At 38.0% G+C, this 21,955-nt stretch overlaps 1 protein-coding gene across 3 annotated transcripts in view; it reads right to left on the bottom strand.

Moving 5' to 3' along the window:
* SMURF2 (SMAD specific E3 ubiquitin protein ligase 2) overlaps positions 1–21,955 on the bottom strand; it is a 118,731-nt gene that overhangs the window by 54,999 nt on the left and 41,777 nt on the right. For 2 of the 3 annotated variants that reach the window (XM_037993699.2, XM_037993701.2), the window contains exons 2-3: positions 8,843–8,881; positions 745–853 (exon numbers count right to left, since the gene is read on the bottom strand). In XM_037993699.2, coding sequence (XP_037849627.2) covers positions 745–853; positions 8,843–8,881 — 148 coding nt within the window. The remainder of the gene's footprint in view (positions 1–744; positions 854–8,842; positions 8,882–21,955) is intronic. The other variant, XM_037993700.2, reaches the window with a different exon arrangement.

Here is a 21,955-nt window from a genome sequence, read left to right as displayed (position 1 = left end):
AGGCACCTGGAGTCCCAGTTACTCAGGAGGCTGAGACAGGAGAAATGCTTGAACCCAGGAGGCAGAGGTTGCAGTGAGCCGAGATGGTGCCACTGCACTCTAGCCTGGGTGACAGAGCAAGACTCTGTCTCCAAAAAAAAAAAAAAATTACCTAAAACTAAAAAAAGAAAACTGTGAGGCTATAAAATAAAAAGCATATCTAGAAACAGATGAAAATACCAGAACAAACAGCCAAAGTTATTAAAGCAGTTACCTTGAGGATGGGAATCAGGAATGAGAATGGAGCAGGGAACTTGCTGTTTTCCAGTAAAAGCTTTATAGTATCATTTGCCTTTTTAAAAAGGTGCATATGTTCCTATGGTTAAAATAAAATTTAAAAGAAAGAAACCATCCATATAAAGGCAAAGAGAATGCCTATTCAGTGCAACCCAAATTCTTATTTCTGGTTTTATAATTGGTCTAAAGTGGTGAATTAATACCTTTATTTAATTGAAAAAAGAGGTGGGGGACTGCTCTACTGTGAGCCAGTTTCATTTTGTTCTTCATAGAATTTAAGGGATACCTCATCTTTCAGAACCTGTCTATAAGCCGAAGCACATTCCCACTGGGCTTTTCTTTACGCCTTTTATGAAGACCAAATTATACCACAGATGAAACTCAGATCATTTCCCATGATTCTTTTCAAAGACTATATTAAGTAACATTAATTATATGTTTCATTTCAAACTAATTGTTTAAACCTACAGGTCATAATGCTGATTCCACTTTGGATCGAGTGTATTCTTCACAGTATCTGTAGAATGGCATTGCCCAGATCCATCAACCACCACCTTAGCAAATGGATCAGGAAGTCCTGTGAAAAAAAGATTTTTTAAAATTAATAATTTGACATTTAAGATAGAAGATTAATTATACAAACATTCCATTTGCTACAAAAGATTATTCCTTTCTTTTAAAAAAAGCTTAACATTTAGCTATAAATGAAGAGTCCATTTTTTAAAAAAAAGACTAAAGTTACTTCTACATAAAACCCAAAACTATATTTTCCTCGTTTCTGTCTCAAAATATTCCCAGTTTAAACTAAAATCTAGAGATTACTTCATAATGTGGAAGTTTTTGTAGGTTGTTACCAGCCCTCTGACCCCAGGAAGGTGAATTCTTGTAACTATTCATGGATTTTTCTTTCCAAATGTCTCCCTCAGTAGCTCATTTAAAGAAAGAGCTTATTAAAGGTTTTTATACAGGAACGCAGGCTACAGAGAAATCAAATTAGCAAATGGGTTTTGCCGAATAACTACCAGGAAAAATGAGACTGAAACAAAAGATGTAACACTCTGCCTTAAAAGAGCTTACTATCTAATTGGAAAAATACTATACATGAAAAACAAAAAAACAAAAATACCTGAGAATAAACAAGTGCTTAGTGATACTGATTATAATGCAAACACTTATATCATTATGTTAGGTACTACTCTAAATACATTCATCCTTAATCCTTACAGTAACCCTATGAGGTAGATGCGGTTATTATCCCTATTTTACTGATGAGGAAACTAAGGCACAAGGCGGTCAATTAACTAGGCCAAGGTCACAGAGTAGTAAATGGCAGAGCCAGAATCTAAAAGTGTAGATTCTAAACCCATGTCTGGTTCTCGACTTCATGCTCTGAACCACTATGCTGTATTTTACCTCTTATTTACCACGTGGTCCAACAGTGAGTACAAGTAAGAGCTCAGAAAAACAGGAGAACAGTTTGAATCTGAACAGTAAAGAAAGGGCTTTGAGGAGGGGGGAACTCATCTGGATTTTAAGGCAGGGGTCTCCAATCTCTGGGCCATGGGCCAGTACAGGTTCATGGCCTGTTACAGCCGGAGGTGAGCAGCAGGAGAGTAAGCATCATGGCCTGAGCTCCACCTTCTGTCAGATCAGCGGCAGCATTAGATGCTCACAGGAGCTCAAACCCTATTGTGAACTGTGCGTGCAAGGGATCTAGATTGTGTGCTCCTTATGAGAATCTAATGCTTAATGATCTGAGATGGAATAGTTTCTACCCAACACATCCCCTGCTCCCCATGTCCTTGGAAAAATTGTCTAGAACGAAACACGTCTCTGTGCCAAAGGTTGGGGGCTGCTGCTTTAAAGGACATACAGGAGAAGGAGGACTTTCCTAGCAATAAGAAGAGTGCCAAGGAAGGTATGACAATACAATATTTAAAAGACTTTGAAGAATCTAACCAAAGAGCTTGTGCTAAGGTGTAAAAGTAAGTACTGTTGGAAATATGACTGATCAAGTTAAGAGAGGCTTAAAAGTCAGACAACAGGGCTTGGATTGACTGAGGTAGATAACAGGGAGTCATTTCAGATTCTTGAGCATGGCTGGAACTACAGTCGTATTTTTCTTTCAGTGGTATTCAGGGTCCACTAGAAGAAGGAAAGACTAGAGGCAGACCATACATGAAGCAGTTGTAATTATCCAACAGTAGGATGAAAAGACCCTGAATGAGGGAAGTCATATGGAAAGGGAAAGGAAATGACAATTAAGATAGCTATTTTGAAAGATCTAATACAAATTAATAAGAAACTTGTATCAAAGATGACAATACAGTTTTCGGCCCAAAGCAATAACGGAAATGATTCTTTTGACAAAAATTTAAAAGGTGGAACTAAAAATGCTAGAGAGACAAAAATGACACTTCACGTGTTAGACATATTGGGATAGAGTAGATTTCCTGTGGACAGCTGAAAATACTAGAACAAAACAGCGTTAACTGTTGGTGACTGGAGAAATTTTGCATGTTGGTATCAATGCTAATTTTTTTAAGATACTAATCTGCCAAGTTTCAAGGACAGACAAATCACCAGTTTCCCAATTCTATGACTCTGTGATCTATCGCCTTCAAATATTAAAGGAGGACCAAAACCTAAGGGTTAAGTTTCAAAGAAACTGGGTAAGTTAGGGTATTAAATCTATTTGACTATATCATTCTTGAAGCTGAGTACTACGCACAATATTTCAATAACACCTAACCATTTATAAATGTGTTCAATGGAAGAAAGTTTTTACCTCCACCCTCAATACATGAAGTATTTCCTCCTGGGAAGAATTCACTCTATCTTGTTATTTTCACTCTACTATTTAAATAAATAAACATATAAATGTATGTTTATAAGCAAAAACAAAAAAAATCACATTTCTAAACTTTCCCTTTGAGTGTTATTAAACTAGTTGAAGAATTAAGTCTCTCTGCTGGTTTCTTGCTTTTTTAAAAAAATAAAATTAAAAAGAATTAAGGATTGGCCAGGTACAGTGGCTCACGCCTGTAATTCCAGCACTTTGGGAGGCTGAGGCAAAAGGATCACTTGAGCCCAGGAGTTTCTAAGACCAGCCTGGGCAACATAGTAAGACCGCCCCCGACACTCCCCACAAAATAATTTAAAAGTTAGCCAAGCATGGTGGCATACATCTGTAGTCTCAGCTACTCAGGAGACTAAGGTGGGAGGATCACTTGAGCCTGGGAGGCTGAGGCTGCAGTGAGCCATGATCATGCCACTGCACTCCAACCTGGTTGACAGAGCAAGACCCTATCTCAGGGGGAAAAAAAAATTTAAGGATTAAGAAAAACAACATCTGACAAAGGACTAATATCCAGAATCTACAAAGTACTCAAACAAAGCAGCAAGAAAAAAACAATCCCATCAAAAAGTGGGTTAAGGATATGAATAGACAATTCTCAAAAAAAGATATACCAACAAGATAGGCCAACAAGCAGATCGAAAAATGCTCAACATCACTAAATATCAGGGAAATGCAAATCAAAACTACAATGCGATGCCACCTCACTCTTGCAAGAATGGCCATAATCAAAAAATTTTAAAATAACAGATGTTGGCATGGATGCAGTGAAATGGGAACACTTTTACACTACTGGTGGCAATGTAAACTAGTACAACCACTACGGAAAACAGTATGGAGATTCCTTAAAGAACTAAAAGTAGATCTACCGTTTGATCCAGCAATCCCACTACTAGGTATTAACCCAGAAGAAAAGAAGTCATTATACGAAAAAGATACTTGCACACACGTTTGTAGCAGCACAATTCACAATTGCAAAAATATTGAAGCAGCTCAAATACCTATCAACTAATGAGTGGATAAAGAAAATGTGGTGTGTGTATGTATATATACATATACGCACACAAACACACATATACATATATACACCATGGAATACTACTTAGTCATTAAAAAGAAATAATTACATTCACAGCAACCTGGATAAAACTGGAGACTATTATTTTAAGTGAAGTAACTCAAGAATGGAAAACCTAACACCGTATGTTCTCAGTCACATGTGGGAGCTAAGCTATGAGGATGCAAAGGCATAAGAATGATACACTGGACTATGGGGACTGGGGGAAAGGGTGGGGGGTAGTGAGGGATAAAAGACTACACACTGGGTACAGTGTACACTGCTTGGGTGATGGGTCCACCAAAATTTCAGAAATCACCACTAAAGTCCTTATTCATGTAATCAAACACCATCTGTTCCCCCAAAACCTATTCAAATTAAAAAAATAATAAAAGAAAAACAACTTTTTCCATACAAAATGTGGCTTCCAGATCCTTAATTCAGTAGGAAAGTCGCAGCTTTTTATGTTCCCTTTCTGTTAAATAACACAATAAACAAAAATATAAGTTCAATACCTTAATTAAAAAATACATAGGTTTCAACTTAACCTGATTATATTATTCTACAAAAATTTAACTTGAGAGCCAAGTTACTCTAATACGGTCAAAAGCTATCAGGTTTTCTGAAGTTAGTGAGACATCTAGTGGTAAATACAAAGTGGCTAGAGAACTTTCCGCATTTTAAAAAATTTCTCAGCCAGGCACAGCGGCTTACGCCTGTAATGCCAGCACTTTGGGAGGCTGAAGTGGGCAGATCATGAGGTCAGGAGATCGAGACCATCCTGGCTAACACGCTGAAACCTCATCTCTACTTAAAATACAAAAAATTAGCCGGGTGTGGTAGCACATGCCTGTATTCCCAGCTACTTGGGAGGCTGAGGCAGGAGAATCGCTTGAACATGGGAGGCGGAGGTTGCAGTGAGCCGAGATCGCGCCACTACACTCCAGCCTGGGTGTCAGAGACAGACTCTGTCTCAAGGGAAAAAAAATTTTTCTTCTCAATTCTCCATTATTTCTGAGGCATATAAAACAGCTAAAGCTCAAAAACCTCCTTACTACACAAATGCACTTGAAAAGCTGCAAATAATAATAAAATAACATTTTTAAGTCAAAAGTGTGTTACCTTCCAAAGAAAACAGCTTTATTTTCAATTGGGCCAAGAAAAAAAAAAAAAAAAACATTTAGCCAACCCATCTTGGTTCTAAATGACTTCAATTTGGCCCCCTATAAAATACCTTAATACATTACCTTACACAGAAATCTTTTTTAAAATGTTGCAGAAGAACAAATCTGACAGTAATGAAAACACTCCTTTTCATATAAAAAGCACACGTAAAACAGATAACGAAGGCAGGGCACAGTGGCTCACGCCTGTAATCCCAACACTTTCGGAGGCCGAGGCAGGCGGATCACGAGGTCAGGAGTTTGAGACCAGCCTGGCCAACATGGTGAAACCCCGTCTCTATTAAAAATACAAAAATTACCTGGGTGTGGTGGCACATGCCTATAATCCCAGTTACTCAGGAGGCTGAGGCAGGAGACTTGCTTGAACCCAGGAGGCAGAGGCTGCAGTGAACCAAGATCGTCACTGCACTCCAGTCTGGGGACAGAGCAAGACTCCATCAGAAAAACAAAAAAACCAAAAAAACAAAAAACAGATAATGAATAAATGGGTAAATACGTGATAAAGTTAATGGTAGAATCTAGATGGTGGATCTTTACTATAAAATTCTTTTATCTGTTGCTTTATGTTTGAAATTTTTCCTGCTAAAATTCTGGGGGAAAGGGGAAGTGACTTATTTTTAAAAGTCAATAAGCTTGAAAACAGTTCAAAAACATGAGTTAATAAAACTTTTCTCAACAAGGATAGCACCCAATAAACAGTATTATCTCACATACAAATTACAAAAGACAACACATGGCAGTGTATTTTTTCCTGCAATGAAAAGCATATATCTATTTCATCACCCTATAGTCATACTTGGTATTAAAATTTGCTTTTCTCATTCAATACAATTTTAATTGAATCACAAGCAAAAATTTAACTATATTTTACTATTAATAACTGCACTGATCAACAAACACACATTCATTTATATTTAATTGAAGAATTTAGGAATTACTGTCTCTGAAATTAACGTGGGCCACCCTTAACAGGTCACAAATCTCTGTAAGTATACATGTAAATCTACCACAGAATGGACGTGGGACCTTGGCCAGTGTGAACCTGGGAGGTAACTTCCATCCCTGGCTAACTCCCCTCTGAAGCCCTAAGGATTACCGTTCCTGTTTCCCTTTCCAGGCCATCAAGAGTCTCCCATTCTAAGTTTTAAAGATAATGACACTGTTTCCCCTAATCTTATCCCTAAGGCAAGTTCACACTCAGAATTTTTATCAATTTTTACTGCCTACACCAATGAAAAAGGGAAAAGATTTCCTTCTTTCACTTACAATTTAAGGACAAAGATCACATAAAGGGTAACAATCAGCTCTCTAAGGTTTATAAAATATTAAAATATGATTCCTCTAGGTTTCCTAGGAAAAATTAGGTAAGGATATCTGGATATTTTATTAGAGAAGCTGTGTCCTGGGACTCTAGAGGAAGGAAATTTGAAAAGGAAAGCTGGGAGACAAAACTGAAGATTTTATCTTCAAAACCGGAGCAGATGTCTTAGAGGCTACAGAAGCAGCTGTAAGAGTGCTCCTCTCAGCCGGGTGCGGTGGCTCACGCCTATAATCCCAGCACTTTGGGAGGCCAAGGCAGGAGGATCACAAGGTCAGGAGTTCGAGACCAGCCTGACCAACATGGTGAAATCCCGTCTCTACTAAAAATACAAAAATTAGCCAGGTGTGTTGGCATGCACCTGTAATCCCAGCTACTCAGGAGGCTGAGGCAAGAGAATCGCTTGAACCTGAGAGGCGGAGTTTGCAGTGAGCCGAGATCATGCCACTGCACTCCAGCCTGGGTGACAGAGTGAGACTCCGTCTTTAAAAAAAAAAAAAAAAAAAAGTGCTCCTCTTACTTCCCTCCCTTTTCTCCTGTCTAACCCTACGTGCCACTTTTCAGGCCCACTAGGACAAATCCTACCTTAGATTAACCTTATAGAAGGTTTAAAAAAAAAAAAGTACACCTCAGTTAGTAGCAACAGGGATGAGGTAGGAAGTGAGCAGCAGCCTCAGAGACAACAGTGATTGGCGGCAACAGGGAGAGATGGGGAGTTCTGTGGCCACTGGGACTTTCTACCGTGACAAGCTTCTGGGGAGAAGGCACATGGTACATAAATTTAAACTGCTTATAATTTTCGTCCTATGTTCCAAATTATCCTATTTGCTTTCTTATGTAAGCAGAAAGATAACCATAAATATTCATAAATATATAGTTTTATAAGATGTTATTTTATAAACTTTAAGTTCTGCTCTAGAAAAACTCAAAATAATAAAATTTCAAGGGGAATGAATTAAGTGTAATTTTAAATTATACTGGCCGGGCACAGTGGCTTACACCTGTAATCCCAGCACTTTGTGAGGCTGAGGTAGGAGGATCACTTGAGGCCAGGAGTTTGAGACCAGCCTGTGCAACACAGCAAGACCCCGTCTCTACAAAGAATAGTAAATAAATAAATAAATTAGCTGGGCGTGGTGAAGTGTGCCTGCAGTCCACCTACTCAGGAGGGTGACGTAGGAGGATCCCTTGAGCCTAGGAGTTTGAGGCTGCAGTGAGCAATGACTATGCCACTGTACTATACCCTGGCTGACAGGGCAAGATTCTGTCTCTAAAAAAAAATATATATATATATATATATATAGCTCATTTCTTTTAATCAAACCCCTAAAAATCATCTACTATCACATGAAATCAAACAGTACACATAGCCTGTGACTTGAATTTAAAAATTTAATGAATCATCTCTACTCTAATTTCAAATATTTTACATACAAAGTGTTGTTGGCTGAAGTTGTGTTTTTTTGTTATTATTATTTTTTTTTTACTAAAAATTGTATCATTTTTAACCAATAATTTAGAGCTACAACAGAATAAAGATTGTTAATATACATGCTGGGTACTTCCCAATCCCCTCTCACAAAACTTAGTACTAAATAAAGCCAGAAAAAAAAAAAAATCACAACAGACTGGTAAATATAATGTACATATGGGAACCAAACATCTGCTTTGGAATCTGAGACGTAAGAGCATCTAGGATCAAGTGTGGCAGAGATTTCTTTCCTACACTCTGGAAATTCCAAGCAGGCTCAACGACTTTTCCACCTTCCAGTGAATCCTGAATGAATACAGCTTCCTATGAAATTTTCAAAAGGAAAAAAGTGTTCACAAAATAATCTCTTAAACCTTTCCTAGGATTCTAGTAGTATGCACACCTTCAATATACATTACACACATCTGCATCTACATACCTGCATATACACGCATTCTCATAAACACATGGGAGAGGTTAAAAGGAAAAGGCTAAGGCTAAAAAGCACAAAACCTTCTAAAAAAAAATATGATGTCAAATGGCTCTGAACCAAAGCATTCATAATAAAATAACACTGACGATATTTCTGAATAGAGAAACCCCTAAACCAGAGAATTCTGAAAATCCTGTTCCCAAAGATCTACATACAATACACAAGATTTAAAGTTAATTTACTTACGGAAAAAATCCTTTTTCACCAGGTTTTTTGCACAGAGTACTGTAAAAAAAAAAAACAAAAAATACATGGGAAAAATTAAAATGTTAAGAGTGTACTGTTACATTTTAAAACACTGAAAACAGCAGTGAATAGTTAAACCCTAACTATAGCAAGGTATGAAACATGATCACAAACTTTCAAACTAGCAAACAAAAGACAGTTGAACCAGTGGTTGCAACTTTAGCAATGATCGCCAGTAATAACTGAGGGCAAGAAAGTTTACAAATCTGATATTCTAATAATAAGATAGAAATTCAATTCCTATCTTCCATCAAGATCTATTCTCTGAGAAACTCAGTGGCAATGGGAAAAATAGTTCAAAGGAGATATGTAAAGTCAGGTTGTTATATCTATTTTAAGGATGAAATAATTGTATACTGAAGAGGAACATAAATAAAGATACAGCTTTGCTGATATAGATGATTTTTTTTTAAAATAACATTCTGTTCTCCACCTAAATGCCACAGAAACTTCATAGGAGAAATCAAATTACCTTATCCTAAATAGTCAGTTAAATGACAAGATATGTCTACTATATCTTTGAAGAATTTAAAGTTAATATATTAAATCTAGATATCCCAAATCCACATTTTCCAAGTTACTATACATTAAATTACTTACATGGATGGATGCACAACCCTGTGAACATACTAAAAAATACTGAATTGCCCACTTTAAAAAGGATAAATTTTGGCTGGGTGCAGTGACTCACACCTGTAATCCCAGTACTTTGGTAGGCTGAGGTCGGCGGATCACGAGGTCAGGAGTTCGAGACAAGCCTGGCCAATATGGTGACACCCTGTTTCTATTAAAAATACAAAAATTAGCTGGGCGTGGTGGTGTGCGCCTGTAGTCCCAGCTACTCAGGAGACTGAGGCAGAAGAGTCACTTGAACCCGGGAGGCGGAGGCTGCAGTGAGCCAAGGCTACACTGCACGCCAGCCTGGGCTACAGAGCAAGACTCTTTCTCAAAAAAACAAAAAGAAAAAAAAAGGATAGATTTTATAGTATATGAGTTACATAACAATTTTAAAATTACTGCTTACAGGCTGGGCACGGTGGCTCATGTCTATAATCCCAGCACTTTGGGAGGCCAAGGTGGGCGGATCGCTTGAGGTCAGGAGTTTGAGACCAGCCTAGCTAACATGGAAACTGTGTCTCCACTAAAAATACAAAAATTAGCTGGGTGTGGTGGCGCACGCTTGTAATCCCAGCTACTCAGGAGGCTGAGGTGTGAGAATCACTTGAACCTGGGAGGTGGAGGTTGCAGTGAGCCAAGATTGCACCACTGTACTCCAGCCTGGGCGACAGAATAAGACTCTGTCTTAAATAAATAAATAAATAAGCAAGCAAGCAAGCTTATAGAGTCATAAACTTAAAACTTCTTTAACTCAAACTTGATACAAGAGAAAGAAAAACACCAATTTTCATATATGTAAATTTTAGTTTATAAAATACCTATGAATGTAATGTTTGGTATTTCTATCCACTTCTACTAACAGTTTAAATGAATTACAGTTACTGGAAGTTTAGTGTATAAAAGCTCATTTGACATAAACTTGGGAATGAGTCTAAATAAATATAACTAATCACTGTAAGGGTTCACATAAAAAAACCTTTTGAAGACAGATGTCATCAGTAAATAAATAAAATTATTAAGTAAGCACAAGATACTGATATACTAGGCAGAGTCCCTTAGGCCTTGTCTTAGAGTTTTCTTTTTAAAAACATAAAAACTCAATTGATCATGAAAACTAGGGCCATAACTAAGAATAACAAATCACAAACTGGATTTAGAAGAACTCCTCCCAAACTTTTGTCATAATATAAATTGAATAGAATATTTAGGATCAATACACATGTAACACAAAAAAAATCTAAATTACAATCTTCCGTTTTAATGAGGTAATGATGATGTTTTTAAACAAACCACTATCCTATGATTCATGAAGTGAAATGATTTCACATCCGACTTCAGAGAAAGAGAAAACATGAGATCTCCTCCAACACACTGCCACCAAACTTACATATTCATTCTTTTTTTCCTTCCTTCCACTGACAATGTCTACTCTCCTAAGACTATCCTCTATCTCATATCCAAAACACCATTTTCTTGGGGATCTTCACAGCTGTTATACATATCCTCCATCTTGCCCCCTTTTCTAACTACTTTGTCAGCATTTAAACATACTCAAGTCTTACCCAAGCCTCCCTTCAGCCATCATCTACCTCTTCCCCCTCATAATGAAACTTCTTCAAAGAAAATAAATGTGCAAAAATCACAAGCTTTCCTATACACCAATACCAGACAAACAGAGCCAATTGCTACAGAGACAATAAAATACCTAGGAATACAACTTACAAGAGATGTGAAGGACCTCTTCAAGGAGAACTACAAACCACTGCTCAAGGAAATAAAAGAGGACACAAATAAATGGAAAAACATTCCATGCTCATGGATAGGAAGAATGAATATCGTGAAAATGGCCATATTGCCCAAAGTAATTTATAGATTCAGTGCTATCCCCATCAAGCTACCACTGACTCTCTTCACAGAATTGGGAAAAAACTACTTTAAATTTCATATGGAACCAAAAAAGAGCCCTCATAGCCAGTACAATCCTAAGCAAAAAGAACAAAGCTGGAGGCATCACAACACCTGACTTCAAACTATACTACAAGGCTACAGTAACAAAAACAGCATGGTACTGTGTATATATATATATATACACACCAATGGAAAACAAATATATAGACCAATGGAACAGAACAGAGGCCTCAAGAAATAACACCACACATCTACAACCATCTGATCTTTGATAAACCTGACAAAAACAAGCAATGGGGGAAAAGATTCCCTATGTAATAAATGGTGTTGGTAAAACTGGCTAGCCATATGCACAAAACTGAAACTGGACTCCTTCCTTACACCTTACACAAAAATTAACTCAAGATGGATTAAAGACTTAAATGTTAAGACCTAAAACCATAAAAACCCTAGAAGAAAACCTAGGCAATACCATTCAGGATATAGGCATGGGCAAAGACTTCATGACTAAAACAAAAGCAATGGCAACAAAAGCCAAAATAGACAAATGGGATCTAACTAAACTAAAGAGCTTCTGCACAGCAAAAGAAACTCATCAGAGTGAACAGGCAACCTACAGAATGGGAGAAAAAAATCGCAATCTATCCATCTGACGAAGGGCTAATATCCAAAATCTACAAAGAACTTAAATTTACAAAAAAACAAACAAAAAAAACCAAACAACCCCATCAAAAAGTGGGCAAAGGATATGAACAGACACATCTCAAAAGAAGACATTCATGCAGCCAACAAACATGAAAAAAAGCTCATCATCACTGGTCATTAGAGAAATGTAAATCAAAACCACAATGAGATACCATCTCACGCCAGTGAGAATGGCGATCATTAAAAACAGGAAACAGATGCTGGAGAGGATGTGGAGAAACAGGAACACTTTTACACTGTTGGTGAGGGTGTAAATTAGTTCAACCATTGTGGAAGACAGTGTGGTGATTCCTCAAGGATCTAGAACCAGAAATACCATTTGACCCAGTAATTCCATTACTGGGTATATACCCAAAGGATTATAAATCATTCTACTATAAAGACATACGCACATGTATGTTTACTATGGCACTATTCACAATAGCAAAGACTTGGAACCAACCCAAATGTCTATCAATGATAGACTGGATAAAGAAAATATGGCACATATACACCATGGAATACTATGCAGCCATAAAAAAGGATGAGTTCATGTCCTTTGCAGGGACATGGATGAGGCTGGAAACCATCATTCTCAGCAAACTAACACAAGAACAGAAAACCAAACACTGCATGTTCTCACTCATAAGTGGGAGTTGAACAATGAGAACACATGGACACAGGGAGGGGAACATCACACACTGGGGCCTGTTGGTGGGTGGGGGGTTAGGGGAGGGATAGCATTAGGAGAAATACCTAATGTAGATGACAGGTTGATGGGTGCAGCAAATCACCATGGTACGTGTATACCTATGTAACAAAACTGCACGTTCTGCACATATACCCCAGAACTTAAAGTACAATTTAAAAAATTTTTTAAAAAGAACTGCCTATACTTTTTGACTCTACTTCTTTACCTCCCACTAATGCCTTGATCCACTGCAATCTGGCTTCCTCCCTCACCACTGCCTCTGAACCGCTGCTATAAAGCCCTGGAGACCTAATTAACAAGTCCATACAATGGATATTTTTCCTTCTTTATGGCACTTGACCCCCTCATGGGCATTTGCCACTATTGATTATTCCCTCTTCCAGAATCTCTCTTCCAGTTCTGTTTAACACCACATTCACCTGGTTCTACACGGCATAAAACTCATTCTAAGTTCTCTTTGCCAGATCTTGCTATGCTAAAAACTTGAAGTTCTTCAGGGTTTTGCCCTAGGTTCTCTTATTTTACTCTGTAACCTGAGGATCATAGTGTCCATTTTTGTAAACCTTGCAATTATATGTAAACTATTACATATATGTTTATTTTCTGGGGAGAGAATCCACATTTTTCCTGGGAGAGAGTTCACAGCTTAACAGATTGACAGAACTCTTCCTCTCTCTCAAAAAATAAAATTCGAAGAGCCACTTTTCCATATATTCTCTCTGGTCTTTACCATTTACTCTATGGTTATCATGATACCTAAATTCATAAAACCCGATCCTTAGGTCTCTCCTGAACTCCAGGTCCACAAACCAAACATGCGTTCCCACCAAAAAATCATGTCTTCCCCGCAAATCTGCTCCTCCCTCCAGTTGACTTTCTTTCCAATAAATAGCCTTCCTTTCCACTCCACTACCCAAGTCAGAAATCTCCATAGCAACCTTCACTGTTTTCCGTCCCGAAAACCTGACAATTACAATTCTCAGCAATTCTACCCCGGAAATATCCTTCATATGTCCACTTCTGTCTATTACCGATGCCAACACCTTAGTCCACCATCCACTATCTAGGTAATTACAACATTCCCCTGCCTCAAAACCTCACTTCCCTCCAGTTCTCCACGCTGGACCTGAAGTGATCTAAAAAACTAATTAAGTCTTTCCATCCACTTCCCCTTCTAAGATCCTTAAAACATTTCAAAGGTCTTCTGGCCCAAACTTACATTGCCTTCAATGCCCTTCAAGCCCTGGCTCCTGCTCACCTCTCTGACCTCATTTTCATCACCACAGCTCCCTTCCAGGCCCTCAAGTCTAATTCCGGCCATACTAACCTTTACTTTCTCAAATGTATATCTCTTGCCCACAGCCTTCACGTGCCATTCTCTCTGCCTGAAACATTCTTCCTAGGCTTCCTCACCTACTCATCTTCTGGTCTCAAAAGGGAAGGATGTCTTTTAGAACATGTTTCTCTCAAGTCTTCCCCACTTGTATTTTCACAGAAGCTCATACTTATCATAAACACTTATCACATTTTATTGTTCTCGTTTAAGTTTGGAATGTTGCTTATAATTGTAGAGGTGATAAACTCCACACAGCACGAATCATGCCTGCCTCATCTCTTCATATCCCCTGCGCCAAACACATACTATGCCTGGCACTTGATAGGTACTCAATAAATATCTGTTGAATGAATGAAATAGACTCTAAAATAAATAACTTCATTGAAAAGAGGGCTTTTTACACTATGTAACAATGGCCAATCCTCACATAATCATAATTTTGATTTAAGAAATCTTATTTTAGGCCAGGTACTGCGGCTTATGCTGTAATTCCAGCACTTTGGGAGGCCAAGGTGGGCAGATCACTTGAGGCAGGAATTTGAGACTTGGGCAACACAGCAAAACCCCATCTCTACTAAAAATACCAAAAAAAAAAAAAAAAAAAAAAAGCCAGGTGTGGTGGCACACACATGTGGTCTCTCAGCTACTCAGGAGGCTGAGGCATGAGAATCACTTGAGCCTGGGAGGCAGAGGTTGCAGTGAGCTGAGATCACACCACTGCACTCCAGCCTGGGCAACAGAGTGAGACATTGTCCCCCTCCACCCATCAAAAAAATCTTATTTTTATCATTTCTCTTTACTTAAAACATACTTATCTGGTCGTGTTTAACCAATTCTTAAAAAAAAAAAAAATCACAAAATGTATAACATTCAGTTTCAAAGAACAATTGAAAAATCAAAAGAACAAAGAACTTTAAAATCAGGTCCAAAGTTTATGAAGAGAAATTGCATTTTAGTAATCAAGAGATTAAGGAAAATAACATTAGCATTCTAGAAGAAACAAGACTAACTTAAAACAAAGAAATAATATCAGGATTGGTCAGACCGCTATGCTTCATGCTGGATCTAAGCAGTTTCAGCAAGTTCTTGTCTAAACGACTTTCTGCCCTGGAAGCAAAAACTCTCATCTGTAACTTTCAAAAGGAAGATTGTCAAAACACGACCTAAGAACTGGTAATGTTATTTATCTGTAAAAATAAATTATTTTCACATCCTGGAGCCTTTACTGCACTGTTCTTGTTTCTTAGGAATGTACCTTGGGGACTAGAACCACAGCCCATTGCTCTTTTCATTCTCTGTTCTAATCACAGAAGATTGGTAAATGCTCAAAGAATCCATGAATTTCAGTATGACAAACTCCTGATTATGTCACCATAGCAAATTCTCAACTAAGGAGGTATCAGAATCTCCTGGAAAATGTATATACAATATTATAATTTTGTGTTAGAAGAAAATCTCTCATCTTTTGTAATAGAAACTATGGAAAGTAGAGCTAAGATTAGGACTCATGGGACTAGGGAAGGGTGGCAGTGTGGGAGAAGTTTCATTTTTGTTTTCTAAATGTTTCTTAAGAAAATAGGTAAAAATAATGTTGAAAAATGCTGGACAGGAAGGGAATAACAGGAGAGAAATCTTATTAGGTGGGTGAGGACAAAACAAAGGCTATGGGGTACAGACTTTCTCCTAGACCAGCAGTCCCCAACCTTTTTGGCACCAGGGACTGGTTTCCCGGAAGACAAGTTTTCCATGGGCCAGTGTGGGGGTTGGGGGGTGGCAAAGGAGTTTTGGGAATGATTCAATCTCATTACACTTATTGTGCACTTATTTCTATTATTATTACATTGTAATATATATAGAATAATTATACAACTCACCATAACGTAACATCAGTGGGAGCCCTGAGTTTGTTTTCCTGCAACTAAACAGTCCCATCTGGGAGTGAAGAAAGACAGTGACAGATCATCAGGCATTAGATTCTCATAAGGAGGGGCAACCTAGATCCCTCGCATGCGCAGTTCACAGCAGGGTTAACACTCCTATGAGAATCTATTGCCACTGCTGATCTGAGAGGAGGCAGAGCTCAGGTGGTAATACACGATGGGAAGTGGTTGTAAATACAGATGATGCTTCACTGGCTCACCTCCTGCCGTGTGGGCCATGGCCCAGGGTTGAGGGCCCCTGTCCTAGACAGCTATCAATATTTCAATATCTTTAATGTTTAGTAAGCTTATATATATGGAATTGAAATTATATAGAGAAAGGCACAAAAATCTGAAGTATTTGAATTAATTCAATTACTTTTCACTAATTTTTGTGTTAAAACATTATACTAGACTACAGATATTTAGCAGGCACAAGTCAATTTTTATTAATGCTAACTACAAATGTAGCATTATACCACCACAGTACCATGCTACAGAATCCACTAGGGACAATGTCTCAAACAGCCCATATATTTGTACTAGATTAAGTCTGCTTATAAAACTTTATCATGTTACTACCCTTCTCAAATTCCTTCAAAGCATTTCTCATTCTTAAGTCTATACTCCCAGAACCTAGCTTGTTCTAGCTATTGTATTCACTCCTTTTTCAGACAGATGGTTTGAAATGATTAGTAAAGATGATCAAAATAAGCTGACGTCAGTCATACTGGATAAAGCTTCTGTATTTCACATGGATGCAGGTGTGATCATCTTGAGATACTTAGGGAGAAGGGAATACTTCTATATCATTCACTCTCTCATTCAACATTTCCTGAACACTCACTTTGTGCCACGTGCTATGACAGTTTCTGCAGATACAAAGATAAATAAGACAAGATCCTTTGCTCTCAGAGTTCACAGGTCAGGTAAAATTCAAATACCATGTCATAAATGCCTTTCATTGTTGTTTTCTCAAGATATGGTTTAAGCTTCATGGAAATCTTGTATTTCATTTGAGGCAGCGATTAGAGAAAACCATTTGCAGAAGTACAGATGGCAATTTTCATTTAGGTCAATAATCTATTTTTCTGATAGGAGAGGAGTTATCTATATGCAACAAACCAGGTAATAGTATCAGAGTAAATCGCAGTTGTAGAAAGAGAATGTTATGCTTGTTCTTACTAAGTTGTATTCATAATGAATGATGCTATCTATGCTTAATGTGAATAAAGCTCCCAACTACTTAGTATATCCTTGCCAAAAATTCCCCTTCCTCCTCCAGATTGGAGTTGCATTCCAATTACACTGCTGATTGGAATGAGACTGCTTGAAAGAAAGAAAAAAAAAAATACTCAGACATCCCATCTTCCTTCACCCCACAAAAAGATTTTGTAATACTGTTTCTGCAACTCAAAAGTAGTGTAAATGCTTTTGAACACAGATTTCTCTGCATGTTCTTTAAACTTATGTTATCATTGTAAAATAAAACTGAAGTTCAGAATAACATTCCTATACAAATCCCAGCAGATGGCCCAGTGCTTCAGAAGTATCAACTGATGGACACCATTCCTGACCAGTGGCACATGACATCTTTCTGCTCCGAGAAACAGCCTCCATCTCAACCCCTAAACATGAGATGAAAATGAAATTTAAGTTCTACAGAAAACTTCTACACAATTTTTGTATGTGTTTTAGTTATTGTTGCTTGAAACAAGAGTATCACACAAAGATTCACATTCTAGGTGTTATTACAAAATGTTAAAATGAGCAAATATATCACATATAATTCTATATGCATAAAAAGGATCAGTTAAGTAAATGATACCAAACAGCATGTTGAAACATTACACAGTCATTAAAGATCATGTAAATGTATTTATTGATGGATAAGAAAATATTTTCTTTTTCTTTTGACAGTCTCGCTCTGTTGCCCAGGCTGGAGTGCAATGGCGCGATCTCAGCTCACTGCGATCTCCGCCTTCCAGGTTCAAGCGATTCTCGATTCTCGTGCCTCAGCCTCTCAAGTAGCTGGGATTACAGGCATGCGCCACCACACCCAGCTAATTGTTGTATTTTTAGTATAGACAGGGTTTCATCATGTTGGCCAGGCTGGTCTCAAATTCCTGACCTCAAGTGATCCACCTGCCTCGGCCTCCCAAAGTGCTGGGATTACAGGCATCAGCCACCACATCCAGCTTAGAAAATATTTTCTTAATATACTTTTAAGAGTAAAAGTCATTTTACATGTAGTATATTTAATAAAATATGTTTTCAGTAAAGAATATAAACATATTGGATAACATTTATCAAATATTTACTATGTGCAAGTATACACCAACCACCCTGTGAAATAAGTAGTAGTACTACCGTCATTTTAGAGATGAGGAAACTAAGATTCAGGCATAGAGACTTATCAATGATTATGCTTTTAAGAACTAGAGTTGGTTAGGCACGGTGGCTCATGCCTATAATCCCAGCACTTTGGGAGGCTGAGGTGGGCTCATCATGAGGTCAGGAGTTTGAGACCTGCCTGGCCAACATAGTGAAACTCTGTCTCTTCTAAAAATACAAAAAATCAGCTGTGTATGGTGGCAGGTGCCTGTAGTCCCAGCTACTCAGGAGGCTGAGACAGAAAAATCACTTGAACCCGGGAGGCGGAAGTTGCAGTGAGCTGAGATTGTGCCACTGTACTCCAGCCCAGACAACAGTGTGAGACTCTGTCTCCAAAAAAAAAAAAAAAAAAAAAAAAAAAAAAAAAAAAAAAAGAACTAGGGCTGAGATTCCAACTCAAGTAGATTAATTCTAGAACCCAAACTTAACTACCACATACAGTGAAACATACTCTCTCAGGCTAGTACTTCTTTTTAAAGAATCTTACTCTAGGCTGGCACAGTGGCTCATGCCTATAATCCCAACAGTTTGGGAGGTCTAGGTCGGCTGACGGTTTGAGCCTAGGAGTTCAAGACCAGTCTCGGCAACATGGCAAAACCCCATCTCTACAAAAAAAGAAAAAAAAAAAAATAGCCGGGCATGGTGGTATGTGCCTGTAGTCCCAGCTACCCAGTAGGCTAAGGTGGGAGAATCACCTGAGCCTGTGAGGCTGCAGTGAGCCATGTTCACACCACTGCACTCCAGCCTGGGCAACAGAGTGAGACCTTATCTAAAAAAAATAAAATAAAAATAAAATCTTAGTCCAGTTAAAGCAGTTATTGGTGACACAGGTTCACAGAACGGTTAATTGAAAACTAGGTTACAGAAGGGTGTTCTACAAAAGATTAAGAATTCTCCTCTTTCAACAGATACAGTAATTTACCTCAACAATCATATTAGCCCTGCTTTTAACTAAATATCTTGTCATTTAATCAAGGAATTTTAGGTAATTCATTTCATTCATGTTGCAAAACAAACTAGGCCCTTAAGTTTAACTTAATATATTCAGTACCTGGCAAGTAGTTAATCTAATTAGTATGTTTGATGATGTATTAAAAGATACAGGTTCTGAGGTAATTATCCTTACTAAGAACAGTATCAGCATTTAAACATTTCAACAAGGCAAAATTGGTTCTCAGTTAGAAAATTTATTATATTTTATTTTTTTGAGATGATCTCACTCTGTCACTTAGGCTGGAATAGAGTGAAGCAAACATGGCTCACTGCAGACTCTAGTTAAATTTTCTGGGCTCAAGTGATCCTCCCACCTCAACCTCTGAGTAGCTGGGACTACAGACGCACACCACCATGCTTGCTAATGTCTGAAATTTTTTTGCAGAGATGGCGTCTTGCCATGGTACCCAGGGTCAAGCAATCCTCCTGCCTCAGTCTCCCAGACTGTTAGAATTACAGGCATGAGCCACCACGCCCAGCTTCAGTTAACAAATTTAAAATGATCTTTCTAGTCCACTCATATCAAACAACTTTTAAGTAACTACCTAAAAATTTTTTTCAACTAAGATGAAGATTTTGGTAAAAAAGTTCTCACAAACATGCGTGCTTTTTAAATTAATAAAACAAGATGAGCGTATACAAATAAGCTTTTTAGACACTGAGTGCAAGTTTATCAATAACAGATCTACTTTGATATAATAAATGCAGATTTTAAAGAAATCTAGTCAGAATTATAAATTTTATTCTAGTCACAATTATGATTTTTTTACTTATAGTGATCAGAGGTAATTTTAAAATAAAGTTTATCTTAACAAGCATAATAATCAAGTTCTGGTGTAAGTTCACATGTTAAAAATAAAAAAGGGCTGGGTGCGGTGGCGTATGCCAATAATCCTAGCACTTTGGGAGGCTGAGGTGAGAGAATCACTTGAGCCCAAGAGTCAGAGACCAGTCTGGGCAATATAGTGAGACTACGCCTCTAAAATAAATAAATAAATAAATAATTTAAAAGCTCAGCTAAAGCCAAGCAGCACATTCAGTACGAGATAAAAGAAAAGCACTTGGTCTCGGTATCTGGTACACAGCAGGCACTCTGTGAAGGCTATTATTTTGAGAAACTATCTGAAAGGATTTCAGCTATATATCTTAAACCAGTATTTCTGTGAATTCTTTACTCCTATATGAGGATGAAAATACATAAAAGTACCATTCTCCATTCAAAAATTCTCCATGACTTAAAGACCTATGCTGTGTGCAGACCAAACATTATCCTGTCTGTTGCTGCTGGAGACTCAGTCTCCACCTTCTCTACTGGACTCCTTCATTCAAACAGACCCACTCACAACTGATGGCTGTTCAAGAGATGAATATTGTATATTTAAATTAAACCACACATTTACTTTCTTCATAAGGATGCCGAGAGAAGGAGACCTTACTGTAAAGTTCAAGTACATACTTGCAATGAAGCCTGAATATTATTTTATATGTAGAAAAAGATTTGTATCACTTTTTGGCCACACCCAAGTTTCCCTCCTTTACCTTCTTTTTCTAGAGACACTCATAGAGGCAGTGTAATACAGTGTGTTAAGCTATAAGCACTATAAAAGAGTTAAATAATTAGGGTCAGAATGCATGGGTGTGAACCTGGTGCTATCCCTTACGAACTTGTGACCCTAAAAACTACTTAACTTCTCTTTGCTTCAGATACCTCATCTGTAAAAATGAGGACAGGAGGATACTAAGAGCCACCTCATAGCGTTGTTTTAAAGATTAAACAAATTGAAATACAGAGAACACAAGAATAGTACCTGGTACACAGCAAGTGCTCATAAACAATTGGCTATTATTACTCAATTCTAAAAACTCTAATAAAATTAACCCACCAGGTTGCAAACACATTAAAAAAGAATACGGCTGGGCATGGTGGCTCACGCCTGTAATACTAGCACTTTGGGAGGCCGAGGCGGGTGGATCATGAGGTCAGCAGATTGAGACCATCCTGACTAACATGGTGAAACCCCATCTCTACTAAAAACACAAAAAATTAGCCGGGCATCGTGGTGGGCACCTGTAGTCCCAGCTACTCGGAAGGCTGAGGCAGGAGAATCGCCTGAACCCAGCAGGCAGAGGTTGCAGTGAGCCGAGATCATGCCACTGCACTCCAGCCTGGGCAACACAGTGAGACTCTGTCTCAAAAAAAAAAAAAAAAAGAGGAAGAATATAATTTGGCAAGACGTTTGCCTTAACCAAAACCAATACCATAGATTAGGTGGCTGAAACAGCAAACATTTGTTTCTCACAAATCAATGGAGGCTAAGTCCAAGATCAAGTTGCCAGCAGAGTCAATGTCTGGTGAGGGCCCTCTTCCTGGTTTGCATACTCCCACCTTCTCCCTGTATGCTTGCATGACCCCCATCATCTCTCCCATGTCTCTTGTTATAGGGGCACTAATCCTATTCATGAAGGCTCCACCCTCATGACCTCATTAC

Source organism: Chlorocebus sabaeus, chromosome 16 (genome assembly GCF_047675955.1).
Source record: "Chlorocebus sabaeus isolate Y175 chromosome 16, mChlSab1.0.hap1, whole genome shotgun sequence".
In the NCBI taxonomy this organism is placed as follows: domain Eukaryota; kingdom Metazoa; phylum Chordata; class Mammalia; order Primates; family Cercopithecidae; genus Chlorocebus; species Chlorocebus sabaeus.
This window is presented reverse-complemented; position numbering and strand designations above follow the sequence as displayed.